At 35.2% G+C, this 21,708-nt stretch overlaps 1 protein-coding gene across 1 annotated transcript in view; it reads left to right on the top strand.

The window, feature by feature from the left end:
- The first annotated feature begins 3,267 nt into the window (after positions 1-3,267).
- The window catches only part of LOC121368780, a 40,214-nt gene continuing 21,773 nt past the window's right edge, over positions 3,268-21,708 (top strand). Inside the window, exons 1-10 of the mRNA XM_041493528.1 lie at positions 3,268-5,115; positions 12,958-13,133; positions 13,604-13,824; positions 14,961-15,118; positions 16,187-16,275; positions 16,660-16,882; positions 17,238-17,571; positions 19,469-19,551; positions 20,230-20,337; positions 21,428-21,553. Coding sequence (XP_041349462.1) covers positions 4,072-5,115; positions 12,958-13,133; positions 13,604-13,824; positions 14,961-15,118; positions 16,187-16,275; positions 16,660-16,882; positions 17,238-17,571; positions 19,469-19,551; positions 20,230-20,337; positions 21,428-21,553 — 2,562 coding nt within the window. The 5' untranslated portion in view covers positions 3,268-4,071. The remainder of the gene's footprint in view (positions 5,116-12,957; positions 13,134-13,603; positions 13,825-14,960; positions 15,119-16,186; positions 16,276-16,659; positions 16,883-17,237; positions 17,572-19,468; positions 19,552-20,229; positions 20,338-21,427; positions 21,554-21,708) is intronic.

The raw sequence follows: 21,708 nt of genomic DNA, 5'->3' as shown, positions 1-21,708 counted from the left end.
CAGCCCTCGATATTTTATAGTGTGTTGTAGTTGTCTTTTGTTTAAATATTACATTCTGTATTTTGTTTTTGTTAGTATTTATCAACATGTATACATAATACATAATGATATGATCTTTTATCCAAGAGTAGTCCACCGATGATGGCCATTATAGTTTAATAGGATACATATTAAACATAAACAAATAGTTCAAGGGATTCAATATAATATTATGTATTACACAAATCTCAAACGGAATCAATGGATAACAATTTTGGGCACATTACTAAGCGTCACTTATAACATGTAGGCCTACCTTCATAATCATATTATTATTATTTACTCACATAAGCCTACCATTGCGAAACGTGTACACACTGATCATTCTGGGCGCATTACTAAGCGTCACTTTGAGTAAATACTAATGTGATGATGAACGTACATCTTTAAAGTGACGCTTAGTGATGCGCCCGGAATAATCAGTGTACACGTTTCGCAACTCTAGGCTTATGTGAGTAAATAGTAATGTGACGATGAACGTACATGTTAAAAGTGACGCTTAGTAATGCGCCCGGAATAATCGGTGTACACGTTTCACAATTGTGGGCTTATGTGAGTAAATAAGGTACATCCTTGCATAAGCCTACCATTGTGAAACGTGTGCACTGACCATGTCTCTTCGGCAAAACGTCCAACAGCAGCTTGTTAACGCTTGGACAAAATGAATGAAACTCGAGCTTGCTGAAGCGTGTAGAAGCAAACGCCATGGTGCACTTAATGACCCCGCGCTCGTAAATACAAGACGAATAAAATAAAAATCATGACTAACACAACTTAGCTTGCCAAAATTGTCGATTCAGGTCTGGCTGCTTGGAAATAAAATGAACTGGTTACGAAATATCACTGAGCAAACAAAATTTAAAAAAAACCAACAGCAAAACACTACACGATAAAACGTGTCTTACCTTCAGGGCCGTACCCTCCTGGAGGCAATTGCCCCCCCCCCCCCCCCCCCGAGTATCTAACCCAATACAAGAATATCAGTGTTACAAGAAGGGGTTGGCGGGCAACTCATCCATAGTAGGCCTACATGCTTACCTTTGACACCCAATGACTGTTGCATTATTTGTGCTGGGGTGTCGTTAAATATTCATTCATTTAGATTTGGGGGCGGGACGTAGCCCAGTGGTAAAGTTCACGCCTGATGCGCGGTCGGTCTAGGATCGATCCCTGTCGGTGGGCCCATTGAGCTATTTCTTGTTCCAGCCAGTGCATCACGACTTGTATATGGCCGTGGTATGTGCTATAATGTATGTGGGATGGTGCATATAAAGATTCCTTGCTACTAATAGAAAAATGTTGCGAGTTTCCTTTCTATGACTGTGTCAAAATGACCATATGTTTGACATCCAATAGCCGATTATTAATGAATTAAAGTGCTCTAGTGATGTCCTTAAACAAAACAAATTTTATTTCATTCAGATTGGCGGGGTGTTACAGGAAAACACATTTTAAAACTACAATAAATAGGTGTCCAACATGGGCCCGTATACAGTAATCGGTGGTGTTGTGGTTAAGCCACCGTACATAAGACCCAGAATGAGTTTTAACGACTCAATGGGTAGGTGTAAGACAACTACACCCCTTTTCTCTCACTAACCCACTGTCCTGGACAGACAGCCCAGATAACCGAGTGTGTGTGTGTGTGTGTGTTCAGGACAGCGTGCTTGAACCGTAATTGGATATAAGCACGAAATTAAGTGAAATGAAAGTAATTATTTCGACACTTGATCGAAACATGAATAGATAAACTTGCTGCCGTCAAGATCCGATATAGCAAGATGCTACTCTTATTGAAAAAATGGGCCGTTTCTCGCTCCAACCAGTGCACCACGACTGGTATATCAAAGGCCGTGGTATGTGTTATCCTGTCTGTGGGGTGGCGCTTATAAAAGATATCTTGCTACTAATGATTTTTTTTTTGCGGATTTCGACTCTGACTATATGTTAAAATTAAAAAATTTATGTTTGACATCCAATAGCCGATGATTAATAAATCGTACAAAACAAATTTCAACTTATAAGGTAATAAAGAAATCCCATAAATAATATTCATGAACCGATAATGACTCTCCCCTTTACACAGCCTAATCCTTCGATCTTATTTAGTAGGCCTAAGGGCATGGCTTTGGGCCTACCAACAGACCAATATTTTCATATAGGCCTACTTACCATTTCTGACACCCATTAGCCGATATGTATTTGTTGTGCTGGGGCGTCGTTAAACATTCATTCATTCATACCAACAGAACGTCCCGCAGCCGACTGCTGCATCCATGCACACACACACACCACCACCACCACCACCCTTCATAAACTAGGCCCAGGCTACGTTTAATGAATCATGCATTTACACAAAGGCCTACACACCTATCCTACAAAATTAATCTCCAGACAGATGAACAAAAGAAAAATCAAATACAGTTTTAATAGTTTAAACGAGGCCCAATATAAAAAATATATATTCTTCACTGAAGGTTTGCTTTTGTGATATTATATTTATATTCTCAGCAATTTTTATTTTTTTACAAATTGTGCATAAAAACTAATTAGGCCTATTTTTAGGATAATTAATTTATTTATTTTAAATTTCCAAAGCATTTTGCTTTGCTTTAAGTTTAAGTCATGCCAAACGGAATCCAGACATTTAGGCTACGGGGTAATGCCAGTCACATTTTCAGGCGGAGACCCGAGACTCCCGTTCTTTCGGTCAAGAAATGTGGGTGTGGGTAATCTTTGGCATGCTTCCATCAGAAAACTGTTCAAGCACGTCTGTCGTGGGCACAACCTCTGACTTCGCCAGAGTTGTTCATAAGGTGAGTCATACTTATAAACACCACTGAACTACATCACATTAATGCTACGCCCCCTCTCCTCCTCAGGCTCATTGAATTCCTAAATCTGGGCCTGAATAGATTTTCTTTTTTTAATTAAAATAGGTATATGTTTAAAATATATATATATATAGAATTTGATTTGGAGTACATGCGCACACACTCCCTCGTTATGAACATGCGCGTTTTAAACATATTTTATGACGATTGGAAAACACTCCCTCACCCTCCAGAGGTCAGCCAGTTATTAACGATACTCGTCTGCTTCAGTGACGGATATCCGACAGTTCACCATTCAATTACCGCCTCTCACAAATAAGTTCTACGTTTACTTGACTCTGTAGGATTAATTATTAAAAATCAAACAACGATATCCAGTTTATAGCATTTATAGTGCCAATAATATTTTAAAATATATTAATTAGAGGATTTAGGTTTCCCCCTTAAAACAATTTATTATTTATGAGGCCATTGGACGGAACTACTTTCAGAGGCTTGAAAGAAGCCGCCATTACAGATATTCTGGAGTATGAAAAGAAATTCAGAAATGGCTGTACAGTTTGTAACACAATGGGGTATTTGAATATATGTGTGCTGGTTGTATAGCGGAGTGAGGTGCAGTTATTTTGTCTGCGTCGGTACTCACTAGCTCAGTGAAAGTGATACAAATTACCATTTTATTCTTATGTGACTGAATGTCGCCGTTTTTTTTCCTTCCATCATGGTGCGAAAAAAAACAACTTCAAGATGGCATGTGCCGTCATGGATTCGGATTCTCCTGTTTTCTCGTCACGTTATGTGATTTCCAGTTGTTGTGAGGTTCAGATCTGCTTGGATATGATTCTAAAGCCAGCAGATGCCGTCTGTGTTCGGTGTCCACTAGCCACTGACATGGATTACGTTTACAGTGAGGCTGACAGGCCAGACAGAATCCATACCATGCCGCTTGGATCGGTGTTTCGCCAGCTATGTTTATGAAAATGTGTGATATCTGACAGCTTGCTGCAGAGTGATTTGTGTATTTCTATTATGTAGTGTAGACTTTAGATAGAAAACATTTTAACATGTCATTCGAACGAATTTTGAATAACTTGTCTTCCAGACCAGAATTATAGATCCAAAAGTGTAGGGTTTCTAAATATGGTCATATTTTATAGCATATTTTGATGTCTGGTTCATATTTTTGATTCACTTCAAAATGAACAAGAGTAAGTTTGAACACGCTCTTAATGGATCTCTTGATATACCACATCCTAAGACCAATGATGGCTCTGTGGATACCAGTAAAATTACTAAATCACCTTCACACACAAAAATAAAGAAACATCCCAGTGAAATGGGACAGAGATTTGTTACGAAAGAACGAACTGCAATTGGTAGCAATAAGCAGTCTGAATGTATTACACATGACAGGTCTGTAACCAGTAACAAAATGCGGTTTCCTGGTGCAAGGGAGAAGCAGTGTGTATCAGATGATGTTGCAAATAAGGCCAATAAAGTGTATTCTAATGCTATGGCGAGAAAAGTAAGAAGTCGTTTTCATGTTAGTCAGTGTGATGATCTCGAAAAACGTGAGCGGTCTGCTGTCGGTGGCTCTCGACTTGAAGACAAGGGAGAAACTGTTAAAGATTCGGATCTGGCAAAGCAAGTTCTGGTCAGTCAGGATAGTAAAGCAAGGACTAACCATTCAGGCAAAACTAATGATGAATCATTCCAGCCTTCATCCAATTCTTTAAGCAAGTCCAAAAACAAACCCAAAGTAAGTGCTCAAAGTACACCACCTTCGGACTGCAAAGTAGATGGTCAACTTATAAATAATGATATTTCAGCAGAACACAAAGTTGAAAACAAAGGAAAATGTCTTGCACCTTCTGATGATGAGCAGGCTCAGCTTCGCAAAACTGTTAAATCTGATGCAGGTGGTGAAATTGTGAATCTTGGTGTAGTATCAGATGATTCCGGGGCTGTAATTCCACATACATGTAGCCTGTTGGATGGCGAATACTATCGTGTTCTTACAGCAGAATCTGGAGTATCCCTTGGTCTAGAGATCAACTTTAAGAAGGATGGGAGTGAACTTGATGCCAAAGGTGTAGAACGTGCAAATGAAAAGGCCGTTTCAAATTCACCAGATGAAAGGTTTCTGAAGTTTGATGTGGAAATTGGTCGTGGGTCATTCAAGACTGTTTTCAAAGGTCTGGATACAGAAACTGGTGTTGCAGTTGCATGGTGTGAACTTCAGGTGAGATTTCTGAAAAATATATATATAAAATTGGTTATGATTAACTTGAGTGGTGGACGTTTGATTGCTGTCTGCCGGGGGTAGGATATAGCCCAGTGGTAAAGTGCCCACATGGTGCATGTTCAGTCTAGGATTGATCCCCAGTGCACCACGACTGGTATATAAAAGGCTGTGGTATGTGTTATCCTGTCTGGGATGGTGCATGTAAAAACGTGTTCCAGATGTTTCGCTCCCAAGCCAGTTCGCCCCATTTCTATCCGCCCCCAAATAGGATGTCAATTCGGCCGCACGTGCATAACCAGTTCGCCCTCACAAAGGTACCAGTTCGCCCCCATAAAGATACCACTGTGTCGATGTGAATGTGTGGTCTGGACCCATTTTTGTGTGCCGAGCTTCGTCTAGTGGAATTATACCCTAGTTTTAGGCAATTTTGAGCACTCCAATGTGCCTTTTTAGATGCATGGTTTGGCAGTCATCAAACTTTGATGCAAGTATGATTTACATTTTCAGATCATGCAGAATTTTACTTTCGCAAGCATCCGGAATAAACATATTTATTATGAATGTCAGGTGTGCCATGTCGCAAGTTCTTCATACCTAATTGTTTAAAAGTAACAAATAATTGGGAGTTGGGTGCAAACTGACTAAAAGTTTGGGGCCAACTGACAAATAGTTGTTGGTGAACAGGCAAACATTGGGGGGGGGGGGGGGGGGGGGGGTGCAACTGGTACATGGGGCCAACTGCTTTGGGGGAAATTGTGATGGATTCTAAAAAATCCATTGTTACTAATGGAAAAAAAATTGAGGTTTTTTCCGACTGTCAAAAATAAAATGTTTGATTTATTAATCATCAATGTGCTCTAGTGGTGGTGTTAAAAAAACGGTAGGACTTTCCTTTGGCACTGTCACTTACAAAGAACATTATAAATACTTATCATAAATGGTTAGGGTTAGTGACAGTGCCAAAGTCAAGTCTTTCCCCTGAATGCTGGAACGTTTGGAAGTCTTGCCCACACATATTAACCATTTATACATACTAAAGGAAGACATCTAACAGCAGTACTAGTTGTTGATAAAAGTCGTGACAGCAGAAAGTTAATCAACTTTCTGCTGGCAGTTGGTAGTCTGACACTAGCATTACATAACATGTATCTATTTATAACTGTCTGTAGACTGGTTATTTTAACCGTAGTTAAATCTGTGTTAATGTTGCATCTATATGAAAAATGTAAAAGGTAATTTTTTTAAACGAGACTACTAGAGCACATTGATTTATTAATAATCATCAGCTATTTGATGTTAAACATTTGATAATTTTGACATACATGTCTTAAAGAGGTAACCTGCTACGTTTTTCCATTAGTCGCAGTGTTCTCACTGGGTGAAAATAAAGGAGGGCGGCAGCGCGACACCATACCCTTCAAAAAAAAAAAGGGAAAGCTTGATTACTATATATCATTGTATGTTGGTCGACTTTGTGGAAAGACATATTCCTTATTTTGCCTCAGTATTTGGTACAAAAATGTTGATACGAAATACAAAAATGTTGATACGAAATACAAGCCTACTCATCTTATAAGTTATATATGTACCTTTAGTTGAACTGTAGATGTTGTCGATCTGAAATTCACGGGCAATTCCAGTTTTCCTGAACCGATCATTTATAATATTATTATTTTAATCAAGATTTCAAGATATACAAAAAACAATAAAGATGTTTGTAAAGTGATCCCCTAATGTGGGATAAAAACAAATTCTGTTTATTTTATTTCCATCTTCATCAAATAAATCGATCGCTTTGATATCACCAGCTGATAAAAAGTAATTTCGTTTTTGTCAAGACAGTGTATATATTATTTGGCACCCAAGATAAATGATTTTAATGATAAACACTATCACTTCCATTGTTTTTATAAGCGTTGATATCCCCCCAAAATGAAAAGTTAATGATATTTTATAAAGAATTGTTGAATAAACAGAATGATAGAAATGACAAAGTAAAAATCATCAGGTACAACCAATAATGAATTACAGGGTATGCACTTGGGATTTTTTTTGACTGGCCAATTGGGGCACTCACAGCAACACTTGACTTACCCATACAACTTTTTAATGGCCCGTGACCGATATATCAACCAGTCAAGAGTTAATTTGAAGTTTCCACAACACTCGCATATGCACAGGCAATGACAGCTGTTGACATTGTTCGCAATGATGCAAGCCATAGGATTTCAAATTTCATGGGAAACACTTTTTGGGTTCCGTGCCCTGAGATCATGGGAACCCATCGGAAGCTGTTTTTAGGTTCCATGAAAACAAGTTATGGGAACCCATTTCTTATACCATAATGCAATGGATTGTCAAAATGCTATGCAGGTTGGGTAATATGTTCAAATCTTGCCAACAGACTTATTATTTTAAATGACGACAAATAAAGGTTCAAATCCAGCCAACTGACTGTTTTACATCAAATAAAGGTTCCAATCCAGCCAACTGACTGTTTGCATTACGGCCAGTTCTGGGCTGAAAAAGTTGGAGTCCGCCCAAGCTACCGATTATCCAACGCACAAACCCCTGAAAAGAGACACATTTTCAAACTCAATATTTTTTACAGTCGCGCCCCTCCCCTCCCCTCCACAGTACATATGCATGCTGTTCTGACTGACAGCTACATAAATATAACAGTTTACGTCATTTCCGCCCTTAATGAAAAGACAGGAAATAGTGGAGCTTATTTGATTGTCACCTTCAGTACTCAAGTTCGTGCTTGACATCGGCAATAAATTTGTCGACTTCGGTGACAGTAATAAAAAGTTAATTATTTTTATCAAATAATATTTGAATTAAAATCCTATTTTATGTCCCTAAATTTAACAGCGACACTACAAATAATTAGGGCAGTGATTTTGGTTTAAATGTGCAATGTACATATGGATCAATTATTTATATATATATATATATATATGTGTACGCGGGTACAATGTAGACTCGTACCTATTATTACCTATGTCATCGAAACGGGAATGGACTCGTGTTCTTTGGAGTAGATGCCATGATGTCAATATTACAATTTTTGGTCAGGTTTGATTTGAGCGCGATGTCGAACTCTGATTCGGGTTTACTCGAACACTGAGAAGTATGGCGAACACTAAAATCCGAATCGGGTGTCGTGATTGTGTTGAAAACTATCTCCAGTAGTTTTATATGAGAAACATTATTATTTGTATAATTTATTACATATAGATAAATATATATATTTTTTTAATCGACATAATCATAGGAAACGAAATTTCGGTTCCGTTGTTTTGCCGACACGCTACCGGTAACCGTGAAATCCGATGGCCTGTGATGATTGGGTGTTTGGTATAGTAGACTCGGTATATTCCGTAAGAAACAAAAATGTTACAACACAATGTAACTTGGGGAAAACCTAAGACTCGTAAACAAAAACTTTCTGCGAAACATAGCGTGGCGAAATGTGACGAGTTGTTCTGATTATAACTAAATGGAAAGTAAAGACAGACATGGCTGAGGTGTTCCAATTGAACCTACAAATACATTTACGTGGCCATGGTTTTCTGAATACATTATCAAAACTGGCCGGGGCATTCCGAATGGTTTTAGACTGTTCTATAAGACTAGGGAAGTGATCGTTATTTTGTCCTATATGGGTTTGGTTGCGCAGATACTAATAGGAAACCAGTTGAAAACAATAAATAAAAAATAACTTTCCGATCTCTTGCAAACATTAGGTATTTGCATTTTGATACATAATATAATATGCGGAAATGTTTGGTCGCCAGACGGGCGACAAATGATAAGGTTTTGACTTGCCCAACGCTATTTTGACTCGCCATGTGCGATTGGGCAGCCATAACGTGTATACCCTGCGGTTTTAGATATTGCTACGCCATTTTAAAACATTAAACAGTAGTTGCTAATCAATTTTCAATTGACTAGAAATATCGCAAATCAAACTTTAAAAACTAAAGTTCCCTGGATTATCTAGATACATTTGTATATATAGGTTTTAAGCTGGACACCATAAATTAATAGTAATTTGGTGAATTTGATAAGAGAATTTGTAGCCAAATTCCAGTAACATTCAGCTAAACATACCACCGCAACACCTGATACAATCTTTAAGTCTATAACTTTTTCATATATGTATGTACTATGTAGAACTGTGAACATCTATGAGGCACTATTTTTTTCATGTCAGTCTATGAATCCGATTCACATTAAGATTTGTGTAAGCATTAAATATCCAAATCTACATGACATGACATAAAATATTTGACAAAATTTATGAAATCTAGTACTTACTAATTATCAAACCAGGGTTAAAAATTAGCAGTTGTCAGTGGTGACCTTTATTGGCTACGGGTGACTAAGAATTTTACAAAGATAGTCAGTTGTGTGACCATCAATTTAGGTAGGAAAAATTCAGTGTAAATTAACCTTTAGACTACTGGATTAATTTTTGACAAAAACCACGTTTAATGGGTACAAGTTTATAATTTTTACTCACATATATTCACTTAAATGTTTTATAAATACATAAAATAAAGTTATATAAAAAAAGTTAAAACAACAAATAACATTTACCCATTCAGCATTAACAACTAACATTGTCATCTGACGTTTTATCTTTTATATGATTTTGAAATCTTTATTAAACTGGTATTTGTACGTTAAATAGTTCACCTCAACCCAGAGGCAATATTTTAAAATCTTAAATAACTGAAAGTCTTGTTCATATCGGATAACCAATTTTTTACTTTTAAAATGTCACTTTAATTTTGGTTAACCGATGTGTCATTGAATTCTAACTCATTTTACTATGATCCCATACATGCATACATAGCACTATAGTCTAACTGAAAAAACATTTTTGAGTCGGATTGTTTACATTTGGGAGGTTACTGTACTCTTGATCATCAAAATCATTTTTGAAACATACTATGTACATGTATGCACAATATGAATTTCTGGAATACATGAATGAAGTTCCTGTTAACCTGAAGTATACAACTGTTGCAGGAGACAATATTTCAAAATCTGAGGTAACCGGAAGTCAGTTCACATGAGTTTTACTTAGGTAACCAATTGTTTGGTTACGTGAATATAGTTGTAGTAACCGGTGAGTTATACCTACCAAATTGTAAAATAGTTGAACTATGGTTCTATGCTACCTACATTGGTGGTTCAGATACATGTATTAAAAAAATAAACTGATTTTCAATTTGACTTCTGATATGTACAGTACTTTTTAATTTTAGAAATTAATTGTTCACCACGTAAACCAATTGGCGGTTCACATGATTTTTAAAGTTGTGTAACCGACACGTGAACAGAACAACGGTTCTCGTGAAATATTATACCCTGCTATTGGTTTTTGAATGTTACTGTTCAACATGTCCAGCTAATTGGCTGTATCCATAATTTTTTTATCTAAATTGGTATAAACGACATGCGAACAGAATGCTCAAAATATTGTGCCTGCAAAACAAGTGTCCACAGTTTAATCTGTTGAACGACAAACCATATAACCGTAACAGTAACCACACAGAAGTGTCATCGGTGATTTAGCATTTGACAATTTTCAATGTTTTTCTTCAGAATACATTACTATTACTGATATCAAGTTTATAAGGTTTAAAATGTACATTCAATGATACAGATGTATGGCCTCATGTGCTAATAAAAAATGCAATACACCTGAGTACAAGTTCAGTCAACTGTGGGTTGATTACAGCTACAGATTCTTGAAAAATAAGCTAGTTAGAACAATAGTGTGACATGGCAGAGATGGATTAATGACAGATCAAATTATAATATCAGGCGCAGCATACATAATAGACTAATGCTTCAGTCTCTGGAGAAAGCAAACTCTTGTCTGACAGCCACTGGCAATAAGGTTATTTGTTACTACAAGTAGGTCATTATGACCCTCTGGTTGGGTCATTGTACCCTTTTTATAAATGATTTAAGTTGATCTTACTTGATGTTTGCAATTGTTATACTCCAGACAAAGTATTGCAATAATGTTAGTTGGACACAAAGTATCTGTACATGTAATGTAAAGTTCTGTTTTAAATGCTAGGGTGTCATTTAGACATTTGTTTACTTAATTGATCTTAATTTACTTGATTTTATAGGTTAATATTATTGGAATCATTAATCTGGAGTAAATTGGAATGAGGGTAAAATGACTTGGACAAACAGGAATATATATAGAGGGGTGGGGGAAATGGTTTTCTTCTATAATACTATTAATAGATAACATGCAGAATTGTGGAATTCAGTTTTACTGAAACAAAGAGTTCCTTTTATCTTTAACTATATATAGGACTTAAATGTACAGTGTTCTGAACTTAAAATGAACTCTGTTCATCTTGGCATGATGCACCTACATCTACCTTACCAGGGTTTCTGCCAGAGGGTAAAATGGGTATGGTGCCAAACCCAGATTTCGTGGCAGATTTTTTTTTTTTTTAAGTTAACCTTTTGACAAAATTAATTACTCTTATCATTAATGTATTATTTTCTTAACCCTAACCCTAAACTTAACCCATTTTCTTTCTGGGGAGGCCTCTTGTACCCTCTGTTAACTGTGGTTGCATTTACTTCCATATAGTGCCATACCCCAAAATTTCTTTCTGGCAGAAACACTGCTTACATTAGTTTTTGTAGATATTCAAATTTATTAGAATGGTTTACTATTGTGTAGGTGTGCCAGTTAGGAAAACACTGAAATGAATTTTAGTTCAAATAAAGATACCTGTTTATGTATTTAATTTTGAGTATTGATTCCAGTACTGTCTGTTCAGTAAGGAGATACATGTATATGTAAACATATGGTACATGTAGGCGATCATGGATGGATTTAATACTGCTATATAAGGTTCTTACTGCACCATTTTACGCTATTGCATTTTAGCACCACTTCCCAGCCCCCCCCCCCTCCCCCCCACACATGCAAAAAAGTAAACATATTAACTTCAAGAATTATGAAATAGTGCCTAATTTCCATCATATATTAAAATGATTTAACATTGCTAATTTCTGTAAGTTTTTATCGGAACAAAATCGTCCGCAGTTCCAAATTTCGAAATGTACACTGTTTTCCACAACAACAAAAAAAATCTTTCTGCACATTGAACATCAAAGGAAACAAACTGCGATATGTACAAAAAGGCAATCCACAAAAAACTTCAGTAGCTTACAACAGTTACCGTAATGTAATTTAACAGTATTTTTAACAGCCTCTATTTTGTCCCATACCTGTATCCATTTGTATGTTTGATACATACAATAAAAGTTATATCTTATTTGAAACATGGAAACACTTAATTTTTTTGGTGATTTGGAAATCTCCAACTGAAAAACCACTTATTTGACGCAAAATTTGTCACATGATCAGAACGGTCATTCTGTCTTTTGTTTCCACTATCGTCTGATATTTTGTCCTCAATTGCAGATTTAATTGGTTATAACTGATTATAAAAACAATGTAAGTGGTTGTGTTTGTCATTAAAATAATTTATCTTGAGTGCCAAATAATATATATACACCACCTTTGTGATTGATTCATTTGATGAAGATGGAAATAAACAGAACACAAACATATCCCACATTAGTGGATCACTTAAGAAAAACTGGTATTATTTCAGATATCTTGAAATCTTTATTAAAATAATAATATTAAAACTTTGATAGGTTCAGCAAAACGAATGCCAGTGAATGTCAGACCGACAATATCTCTGGTTCAACTAATGGTACATAAAAGATGAGCTCTCCAACCAAAATCCTTAAAATTGTTGTATCATTAAATTTTAGGACAAGAAGTGGAATAAAAGTGAGAGACAGCGTTTCAAAGAAGAAGCTGAAATGTTGAAAGAACTGCAGCATCCAAATATTGTGCGATTTTATGATTACTGGGAGGAAGTGAATCAACGGAATAGAAAAGTTATTATACTGGTCACAGAGTTGATGACTTCTGGAACATTAAAAACGTGAGTATTGTTTTGTTAATAACAAAAGTCCAGTTCATTAAAAAAAAAAAAAAGAGATACATCCTTTCCTATTTGTGTATATACCAGATTGTTGGTCTGATAGTTTTAGTTGGGCATTATTAAAATAATTTTTACATCAGTTTACAAAATTATCATTTCAATTTTGTATCAATTGAATGTTTTTAAGCAGATGGTCACTAATAATAATTTTTGTCCATCCTGCCTGCCTGCCTGTGAATATGGATGCAAAGTTTCCTCCCTTTTTTTTCCATTCTGTTTTTATGATTTATATGTAAATCCAAAAAAATTGGCGAGGCATAAGGCTTTTGACAAAATACATTTATAGAGAAGACATAAAGTTTATTAAACAAGTAGTTGTATTAGGTTATTTATATTAAGTTATAAGATGGTCACTAGTCACTTCAGCTTATATATATTCCTATAAATGACACAATTTATTTGTTTTTTAGATACATAAAACGCTTTAAGAAGATCAATATGAAAGTGCTTAAAAACTGGTGTCGACAGATCTTGAAGGGCTTACTCTTTCTGCACACAAGGACACCACCTGTTATTCATCGAGACTTGAAGTGTGATAACATATTCATCACTGGTACTACTGGATCTGTGAAAATCGGTGACTTGGGCTTGGCGACACTGAAAAACAAATCATTTGCCAAGAGTGTTATAGGTAAATATATCTTTTAAAGTTTTATTTCTGTCAGTATTATTAATTGCCTAATAATTGAGCTATATGTGATTCAGATGAAATGAAATGTCGATTATCTTATACTTGTATTCTTCACACGTTGAAATATATGATGCTTATTTAAAATGTCTGATGAAGAACATTGTATTATTATAATAATGATGATCTAATACATTTTATCACCTCCTGGCCTCCCCATCTGAATTCTTTTATTTTGTAAATGTTCATGCATCTTGTACAATTTATATTATATAGTTAACTGGTGAGTATGTTTTTCTTTTTTGGGACATGCACATTTTTCAAAACATCCATTATAAACTCCATATATTGGCTACAATTTCTGTTTCTTTCCCTGCATGTATTGGTTTTTAAGTGCAAACTATTATTTATTGTTTAGTACATCACAACCAAATAAAAATTGCAGTGGAGTTATAAAATTACTTAATGCATGACCTTGCCTTTTAGTGCAAATTTAAAATTTAAATGAAACCCCAAAACTCACAAAAAACCCACCACAATAAACATGCGATTTCTGTCCCTTAAAATCCTTTTGTTTTGTACAAATAAGCATTCTCACAAATGCAGTTTATTATCTAATAAATGATTATGTTCAATTTCTCTCCCTTTATTTTTCTTAGCAACAGGAGGTTCTTGCTTAGGTCCATCACTCTTAAAGGACAGGTAAGCAAGTGCAGTGAACAGGTATTTCAGCCCACTTCTCCATTGGTTCACAACTAATCATTTTACCTTTTCTTGCAGTGTCAAGTCTAGCCAGACATGTTCAATCTTTTTATTTCAAAAACTAACTCCCATAAAATACTCTCTTTTTAAAACGGCATTAAGTATAATAAACTAAGACCATATAATACTTTTTGGTCTCCATTTATTGATAAAATAAATTCTCTTTTGTTATTTGGCTTTTTAAAAAATAATTAAATTGGTAAATTAGCCTGAAGTTTTGTGTGTGTACTATTTTGAAATAGAAGATTGATTTCCATTCTGGCTGGACATGGAGGCTTTGATGATAGCGAGACTAATCTCCTTTCCCTACCCTGCTCTTCCCTTTGTAGACGGCTGCGTCAGGGTGCAAAGACTCCACCATCTTTGTATTCTTTAAGGTACGCCCGAGTTCATGGCACCAGAGATGTACGAAGAGCACTACGACGAAGGAGTCGATGTTTATGCATTTGGAATGTGCATGCTTGAGATGGCCACTTCGGAATACCCTTACAAAGAATGTACTAATGCTGCACAGATCTATAGAAAAGTCACAAGTGTAAGTAATGATTTGGATGGTTCCAGAATTAATTGGAGGGGAGGGGAGGGGATTTTAAAATTATTTATGTATACTCACCACCCACAAAACATATATTTAAAAAATATTTTAACCATGTATGTATAGAGAATTGTTTTTACAGCAGACCGACCATCAGACATAAAATAATAATCAGTCCTTCCTGCCTTCCCAATGTGATTATTTTAAAACAGCCATCATAGCAAACAATGGTAGTAAAAAGTAAAGTTTGTTTTATTTATTTAATTAGAGCACATTGATTCTTTATCTTATCATCGGCATTGGACATCAAACATATGGTCATTCTGACACTGTTTTGGTTTTTTAGAGGAAACACATAGGCTACTCTTTTATGACTGGCAGCAAGGGATCTTTTATTTGTGGTTCCCACAGGCAGGATAGCACAAACCATGGCCTTTGTTGAACCAGTTATGGATCACTGGTCGGTGCAAGTGGTTTACACCTACCCATTGAGCCTTGCGGAGCACTCACTCAGTGTTTGGAGTCGGTATCTGGATTGAAAATCCCATGCCTCAACTGGGATCCGAACCCAGTACCTACCATCCTGTAGACCGATGGCCTAATCACGACGCCACCGAGGCCGATACAATGGCAGTAAACTCAGGACAGTTTTTTTTAAGTACAGGCCATAGGATTTCAAATTTCATAGGAAACACTTTTCAGTTCTATGTCTTGTGATCTTGGGAACCCATCGGAAACTGTTTATAATTTATTTTCGTTCATTGTCGTACTTGATAACAATAATCATGGGAAACAAAATATTTGTTTCGTGATATTACCGACATGCAGTTTTGTGTATCTGCATTTGACTTCCTCAAAATATTTCATTACTAGTTTCGAAATTAATTTAAAAGTTGTAGTCATTGTCATAAGTATTGATATTTTAAATGTAGAGGCATATATATATTTCAATAACATTGAATTATATTAGCATTACTACCAAGCGAATATAAAATCAGAAGAAATGTTGCACATGCTTTAACTTTTTGAAGTCAAAAAAATATGCTTATACCTTCTTTTATTTCACAGGGTGTGCGACCAGAAGCCTATGACAAAGTAGAAAATCCTGAGATCCGTGACATTATTGATGGCTGTATCAGAAATGAGACCACTACCAGGTATCTAAGTTCTGCAAAAGTTAATACATACATGAATTATAAGCTTGTATTACTAGCAAACTGACTGATAAACATATTTTTAATTATTATTGTTTTAATTAGAAAATATTATGGAAGAATGCAAACAGTAAGAAATAGCCAATTATTATGGATATATTAACAATTTATTCAAATTAAATATTCAATTTTCTGTTAAATTTGTTTTTCTTAAGTAGTGAAATTACAAATTTTATAATTTGAACATTCTTGGAAAATATTGGTAATTTGCTTTTGTTAATGGCTAGAGGCCTATATTTGATTTGTATATTATATTCACTTTGCTTGAAAACACTGCCGATGTTAAAAGTAGCCATTCAATAAATAGATAAAAAAATTCTTTATCAGATACACCGTGAAGCAGCTTTTGCAACATGATTTTTTCATGGAGGAGAGCTTGAAGGTTGAACTGGTTAACAAAGAAGATGAGCTGTCCGATCATTCAGTTATTCAACTGAGACTTCGTGTGGTAGATCCAAAAAAGAGAAAAGACAAGCATAAAGAAAACGAAGCCATACAGTTTGATTTTGATGTAGAGAAAGATGTTGCTGAAGAAGTTGCTCAAGAAATGGTTTGTTGTTGTTTCTTGTGGGTTTTTTTGTTTGTTTTGCTTGTTGAAAGATTTTTAATGCAAACTATAGGGCTTTGTGGAGTAACCTCCAGTGTAATAGAAAATATGAAGTAAATAAAAGTTGTTACTGTGCAAATCCTGCATTCAGCGACAAATCATGAAACATTCTTTGGTGGCTGTGAAGATTAAAAAATTTAATAGCATGAATTTTGAAGTAAAATGGCACTGATGGTATCAAATACATCTCTCTTGTTATGTGTGAAAAATATTTATCATGCAAAAATTTAAATTCCATTTAAAATGAAAAATATATTTGTGATTAATCTCTAGTATTTAATTTTTTGTTTTTTCCCAGGTTAAGTCCGGTTTCGTCCAGGAGGAAGAATGCCGTATAATCACCAAACAGATTCGAGACCGAGTATCTCAGCTGAAGAAGACGAGAGAAAAAATGCTACAGGAGGCAAACCAGCAGTCGGCCCAGTCGAGTCAGTGTGTCAGTGGAGAGCAGGGTCTCTCCCTCACGTCACAGGTTCAGCAGCCTGCCGGTCAGGTGCTTGCGAGTGCAGAGCACCAGCCCGTGCCAGACACACAGCTGCCACAACAGTCTCAACAACCTGCTGCTGGAGGGGCCCATCTTCAACAGCATCACCAAGTCGACGTTCAGCAGTCCTCATCTTTAGAGGATCAGGGTAAACTTCCATTATTTGTTTCACTGATAATATGAAATGAATGAGAAAGTAAGGCCTTTGTATGTAATTAACACAACATTGTAATAGCGACTAGGTTTATGTTTGCTTTTTTTTAAAATAAAATTATAATATTAGATGAAGCTGTTTTTACCTGGCATACGGGATGATTTATGCAGTATGGGCATATAATTACTATAGGCTATTTTCCGTTATCTGTTTATTTGCACACAGTATGCAGTATCCAGAATGCATAGTAGCTCATCACTCCAGCTGGTGATTTATACTGGACAAAATACATACCGCTTCAGTATAAAGTCTGTATTACAAACGAATGCTGGCAAATTCCCCGAAAAAACCCTGCTCAATATGACGTCCCACTAAGTTGATAAGATCTGGTTCCAGATTTTAGGACGGATAGATATTTGACCATTTGTCATCTGGCCGGTCATTTAATTTCACTAGTCACGATTAAGAAAACACTTGCCAGTCTTTGCTGTTATAAAAATAAAGGCGAACTTAAGATCACTTACTGAAATGTTGCTAGTAGATCAATGATATGAAGTTTCAAATAAAATGTATTAAACATTTTATAACAAGGCAGTCAATTTGCAAGCTCAGCTAAAACTTTCCAGGTGAGTATGGAAGGAAACATAAGTGATAACTTGCCTTTCCCGATGAAGATGCTGCATACCGTATATCTTCGCCTATAAGTCGAATTTTTTCACCCAAAAATTATTTTATAACTTGGGGGGTCGACTTATAAGAGGGTAAAAAAATTTCACCAAAAAATATTACTGTTTTGGGGATTATTTTACAAGTTTTATTGTTGAAGTATGCCATGTATTTATACTCAAATATGTTAATTTGACACATTTATTTTTTATAACCTTTTTTTTTTGGCATTAGAACGGTTTTGGTTATGCGAAAAGGCGTACGATCTCACTCACATGCCAAGACAACAGTCCACTTAGTTAAATTAACAGTCATAACTAATAGTAAAAATGTAAACAATACTACTACCTGTTGCCTGAGTTTATTTTGAAATCTGGTCACTGGCATTAATGGTTGTTCAAACAATGTTTTGGCGGTGATTAACTTCATGAATATTACTAAGCTTTCCCTTAAAATAGACTGATCTCTGCAGTTCACTTATCTAGAGCAATAGGGACACACATCATGTGGTACAAAAACCAGTGTACTTTCCAGAGTTATCCTCCTTACATGTATTAATATGGCGGCAAAACGTGATACTTTCAGTTTTATCGTAGTGATCTGTTGTCAGTGTTTATAAATAAAGTTGTTGTCTGTGCACAAAACCATCTGTACAGTACTATACAGTAACAGTCAAACAGCTTTCACTCTCTACTAAGGGAATATTTCGTTTTGATGCTATGTAATAATGATAGTTTGATTGGAATAGTTTGATCATATTGCGATGTACAAAACGTGATTGAATGTTTGAAAAAACGACAAAACCGAAGTTTGTAAAATAATTTTCTTTTGTTCAAATATTATTGTTCTCATGTGCTGAAAATAAGAAATATTTCAATATTTATAAGTAGTTTTTCATGGGTCGACTTATAAACGGGTCAATAAAAAAATACGTTTTCAGGGCTTGAAATTAGGGACTCGACTTATAGCCGAGATCGACTTACAGGCGAAGATATACGGTACATGTTTTAAAAAAAACAAAAAACAAAAAACATCATTAAAAAAATGGATAACAGAATTATCTGAAGAATGTGGTTTGCCTTCCTGCACTTACCAAAGCCCTCAGTTTGCAGTGGTAGAGGAAATCAAAATTATTTTCTTATACGATAAAATGTGTGTTATCATAAAAAGACATCTGTAATTACATAACCTTCCATAATGGTTTTCATTTGTTTGTTGATTCCAGCTCGTGCTACAGACAATGTATGTGAACCCAGTGTCCAAAATGTACAGTCTGACGGGGCATCTAGTCAAAGTGTTGCTCAACAGGTAACAAAGATTGCAAGTTTATTCCGTACTGCTTGAATTCACAAGAGGGGAACTAAAATAAAACTTTCAGCTACGAATCTCAATGCATGTTAGGAATTTAAAAAAATTATTATTATATAAATATCACATCAGTTCATGGTAGACTAGACATTTTCAGATTTTTGAAACATTTATAGGTTTGATGCTCAGTTGTTTCTTGGTGGGGTGGGAAAATTTCCGTTGCAAAATCTAATGCTATCTTTCCTATTGAAAAGTTAACTTAAAACTAATAGGAAATCATGCATGCAATTTTAAGATCATAATTAGTGTTTTCCCTAGCTTGTTTTAGCATGGTGCAGCATCATGCCTCAATAGTCTAGCACCATCTTGCCTCAATCAGCACCATGCTGCCCTGAGATTAAACAAGCCTTTTTCATAATTAATTCTAAAATTGCCTTTATAAAATACCCAAAAAGCTATTATTAATTAATAAAATATGCCTTTTATATCTTTTGCCATTCATTTATTAAAGCAAGCACATAAATTACATTAATGTTTATTTCAATTAATTTTTGTGTATTTTTAATGAAAAACAAGTGCCCCGAAAATGGTGAAAATGCCCCAAAAGTGTTTGGTCTACCATGCCTTGCCAAATTTCTAGGGAAATCACTAATAATTGATGTTCATTTTATCATTTAGATACCTAGTGGTTTAGCCCAGTCGTCTGTGCAAGATGTGGATATAACACATGGCCAGCCAAATATTATTACTGCATCTGTTCCAGTATCTGTTGGTACAGCTATACCAGTAAGTAATGTTTTCAGTTTTTCATTTCTTTTGTGTTTGGTCATGACCTATATTTGCATGTACCACACACTTTGCATTTTATTATTAAACATATGCAAATGTACCACTATAGTTTCTATGTAATAACATAATGTAAAAATGAACATTAAAAAAAAAAAAAATTATAATTGGAAGAATATGATTTTATTATTTTGCAATTTTGTAATGGAGCATGACATGGTATTGTATTATAGAGCTGCATGGGTATTAACTGCAAGCTTGTGTACTTAAGATTAATAGTTTGTAATAAAAATAACTTAATCTAATTTATTTAACTATACAGAACTTGGCAAATGTATAAAGCAACATTTTTTATTTTGTTGTCTGCAAGTTAGGTTGAATTATGCACCAGTAGAGAAATCACTTCAAACATGTTTAGCTTGCTGCTGTGGTTTGTATGTGTGAGGACTTGCAATGATTCAGATCTGTTAATGATCAGTCTATAAGGTCTGGTTATTGATACTGAATAATTCCATTAAGGTGGAATCGTCCTTGTATGAGGTGTCATTACCTGATAAATAAATTATAGTATTAATGATGTATCATAGATCTTTGATATAGCAAAAGGAGGGAACCAGTGCTCAGTAATTACACGTTCTCGGGGAACATTTTGTTCAGTATCACGTTGCTATTTGCTATGCATGTTTCTGAGATCACTACACAATTCTAAATGTTAAATCGATTTTCAATCCATTAACTGTTTCTAATCAAAATTTTGAAAATAAAATAATCCCTGATTCTAATATTTTGCAACATATAAACTCGTAAATCAGATGGGAATCAAGACATAGGACCAAGGCGAGATACCGTGCACAGAAAAATAAACTTCTAAAGAATACATTCATGCTTTTAGATAATTTCAAAAGCCAATACCGTGTGACCTAATCTGTCATGTACACCTCAGTGCATGCTAAACATTGCCTACATTCTGTGTTTGTTGCAACTTATCCGTCTTATGTCACAATCTATATTGTAAAAACATTTTCTTTTGTTGTGAACACGTGCTTTGTCATTCTTAAACACAATTTTGGCACAACTGGTTTTAATACAGGGACAGTATACCAGTTTGATCTCACATGATGTCTTATCCCCACAGACAACTTTGTTCAGCCAGTCTTACCATCCAACAGCATATTCTGCACCCGTAACCCCTGTTAAAAGTCGATTGGCATCTACGGTGTGTGTTTCTGTATTACACTTACATTTTGTTATCTGCATGTTGGCTTTGATGGTGTCTGATCTTTGACACCACACTAACATTTTACTGAAATTTTATTACGCACCATTATTATTATTTTGTAATACTGCACTTGTTCATGTTTCTGTTTTATT

This window comes from Gigantopelta aegis, chromosome 3 (assembly GCF_016097555.1).
Source record: "Gigantopelta aegis isolate Gae_Host chromosome 3, Gae_host_genome, whole genome shotgun sequence".
Lineage (NCBI taxonomy): Eukaryota > Metazoa > Mollusca > Gastropoda > Neomphalida > Peltospiridae > Gigantopelta > Gigantopelta aegis.
This window is presented reverse-complemented; position numbering and strand designations above follow the sequence as displayed.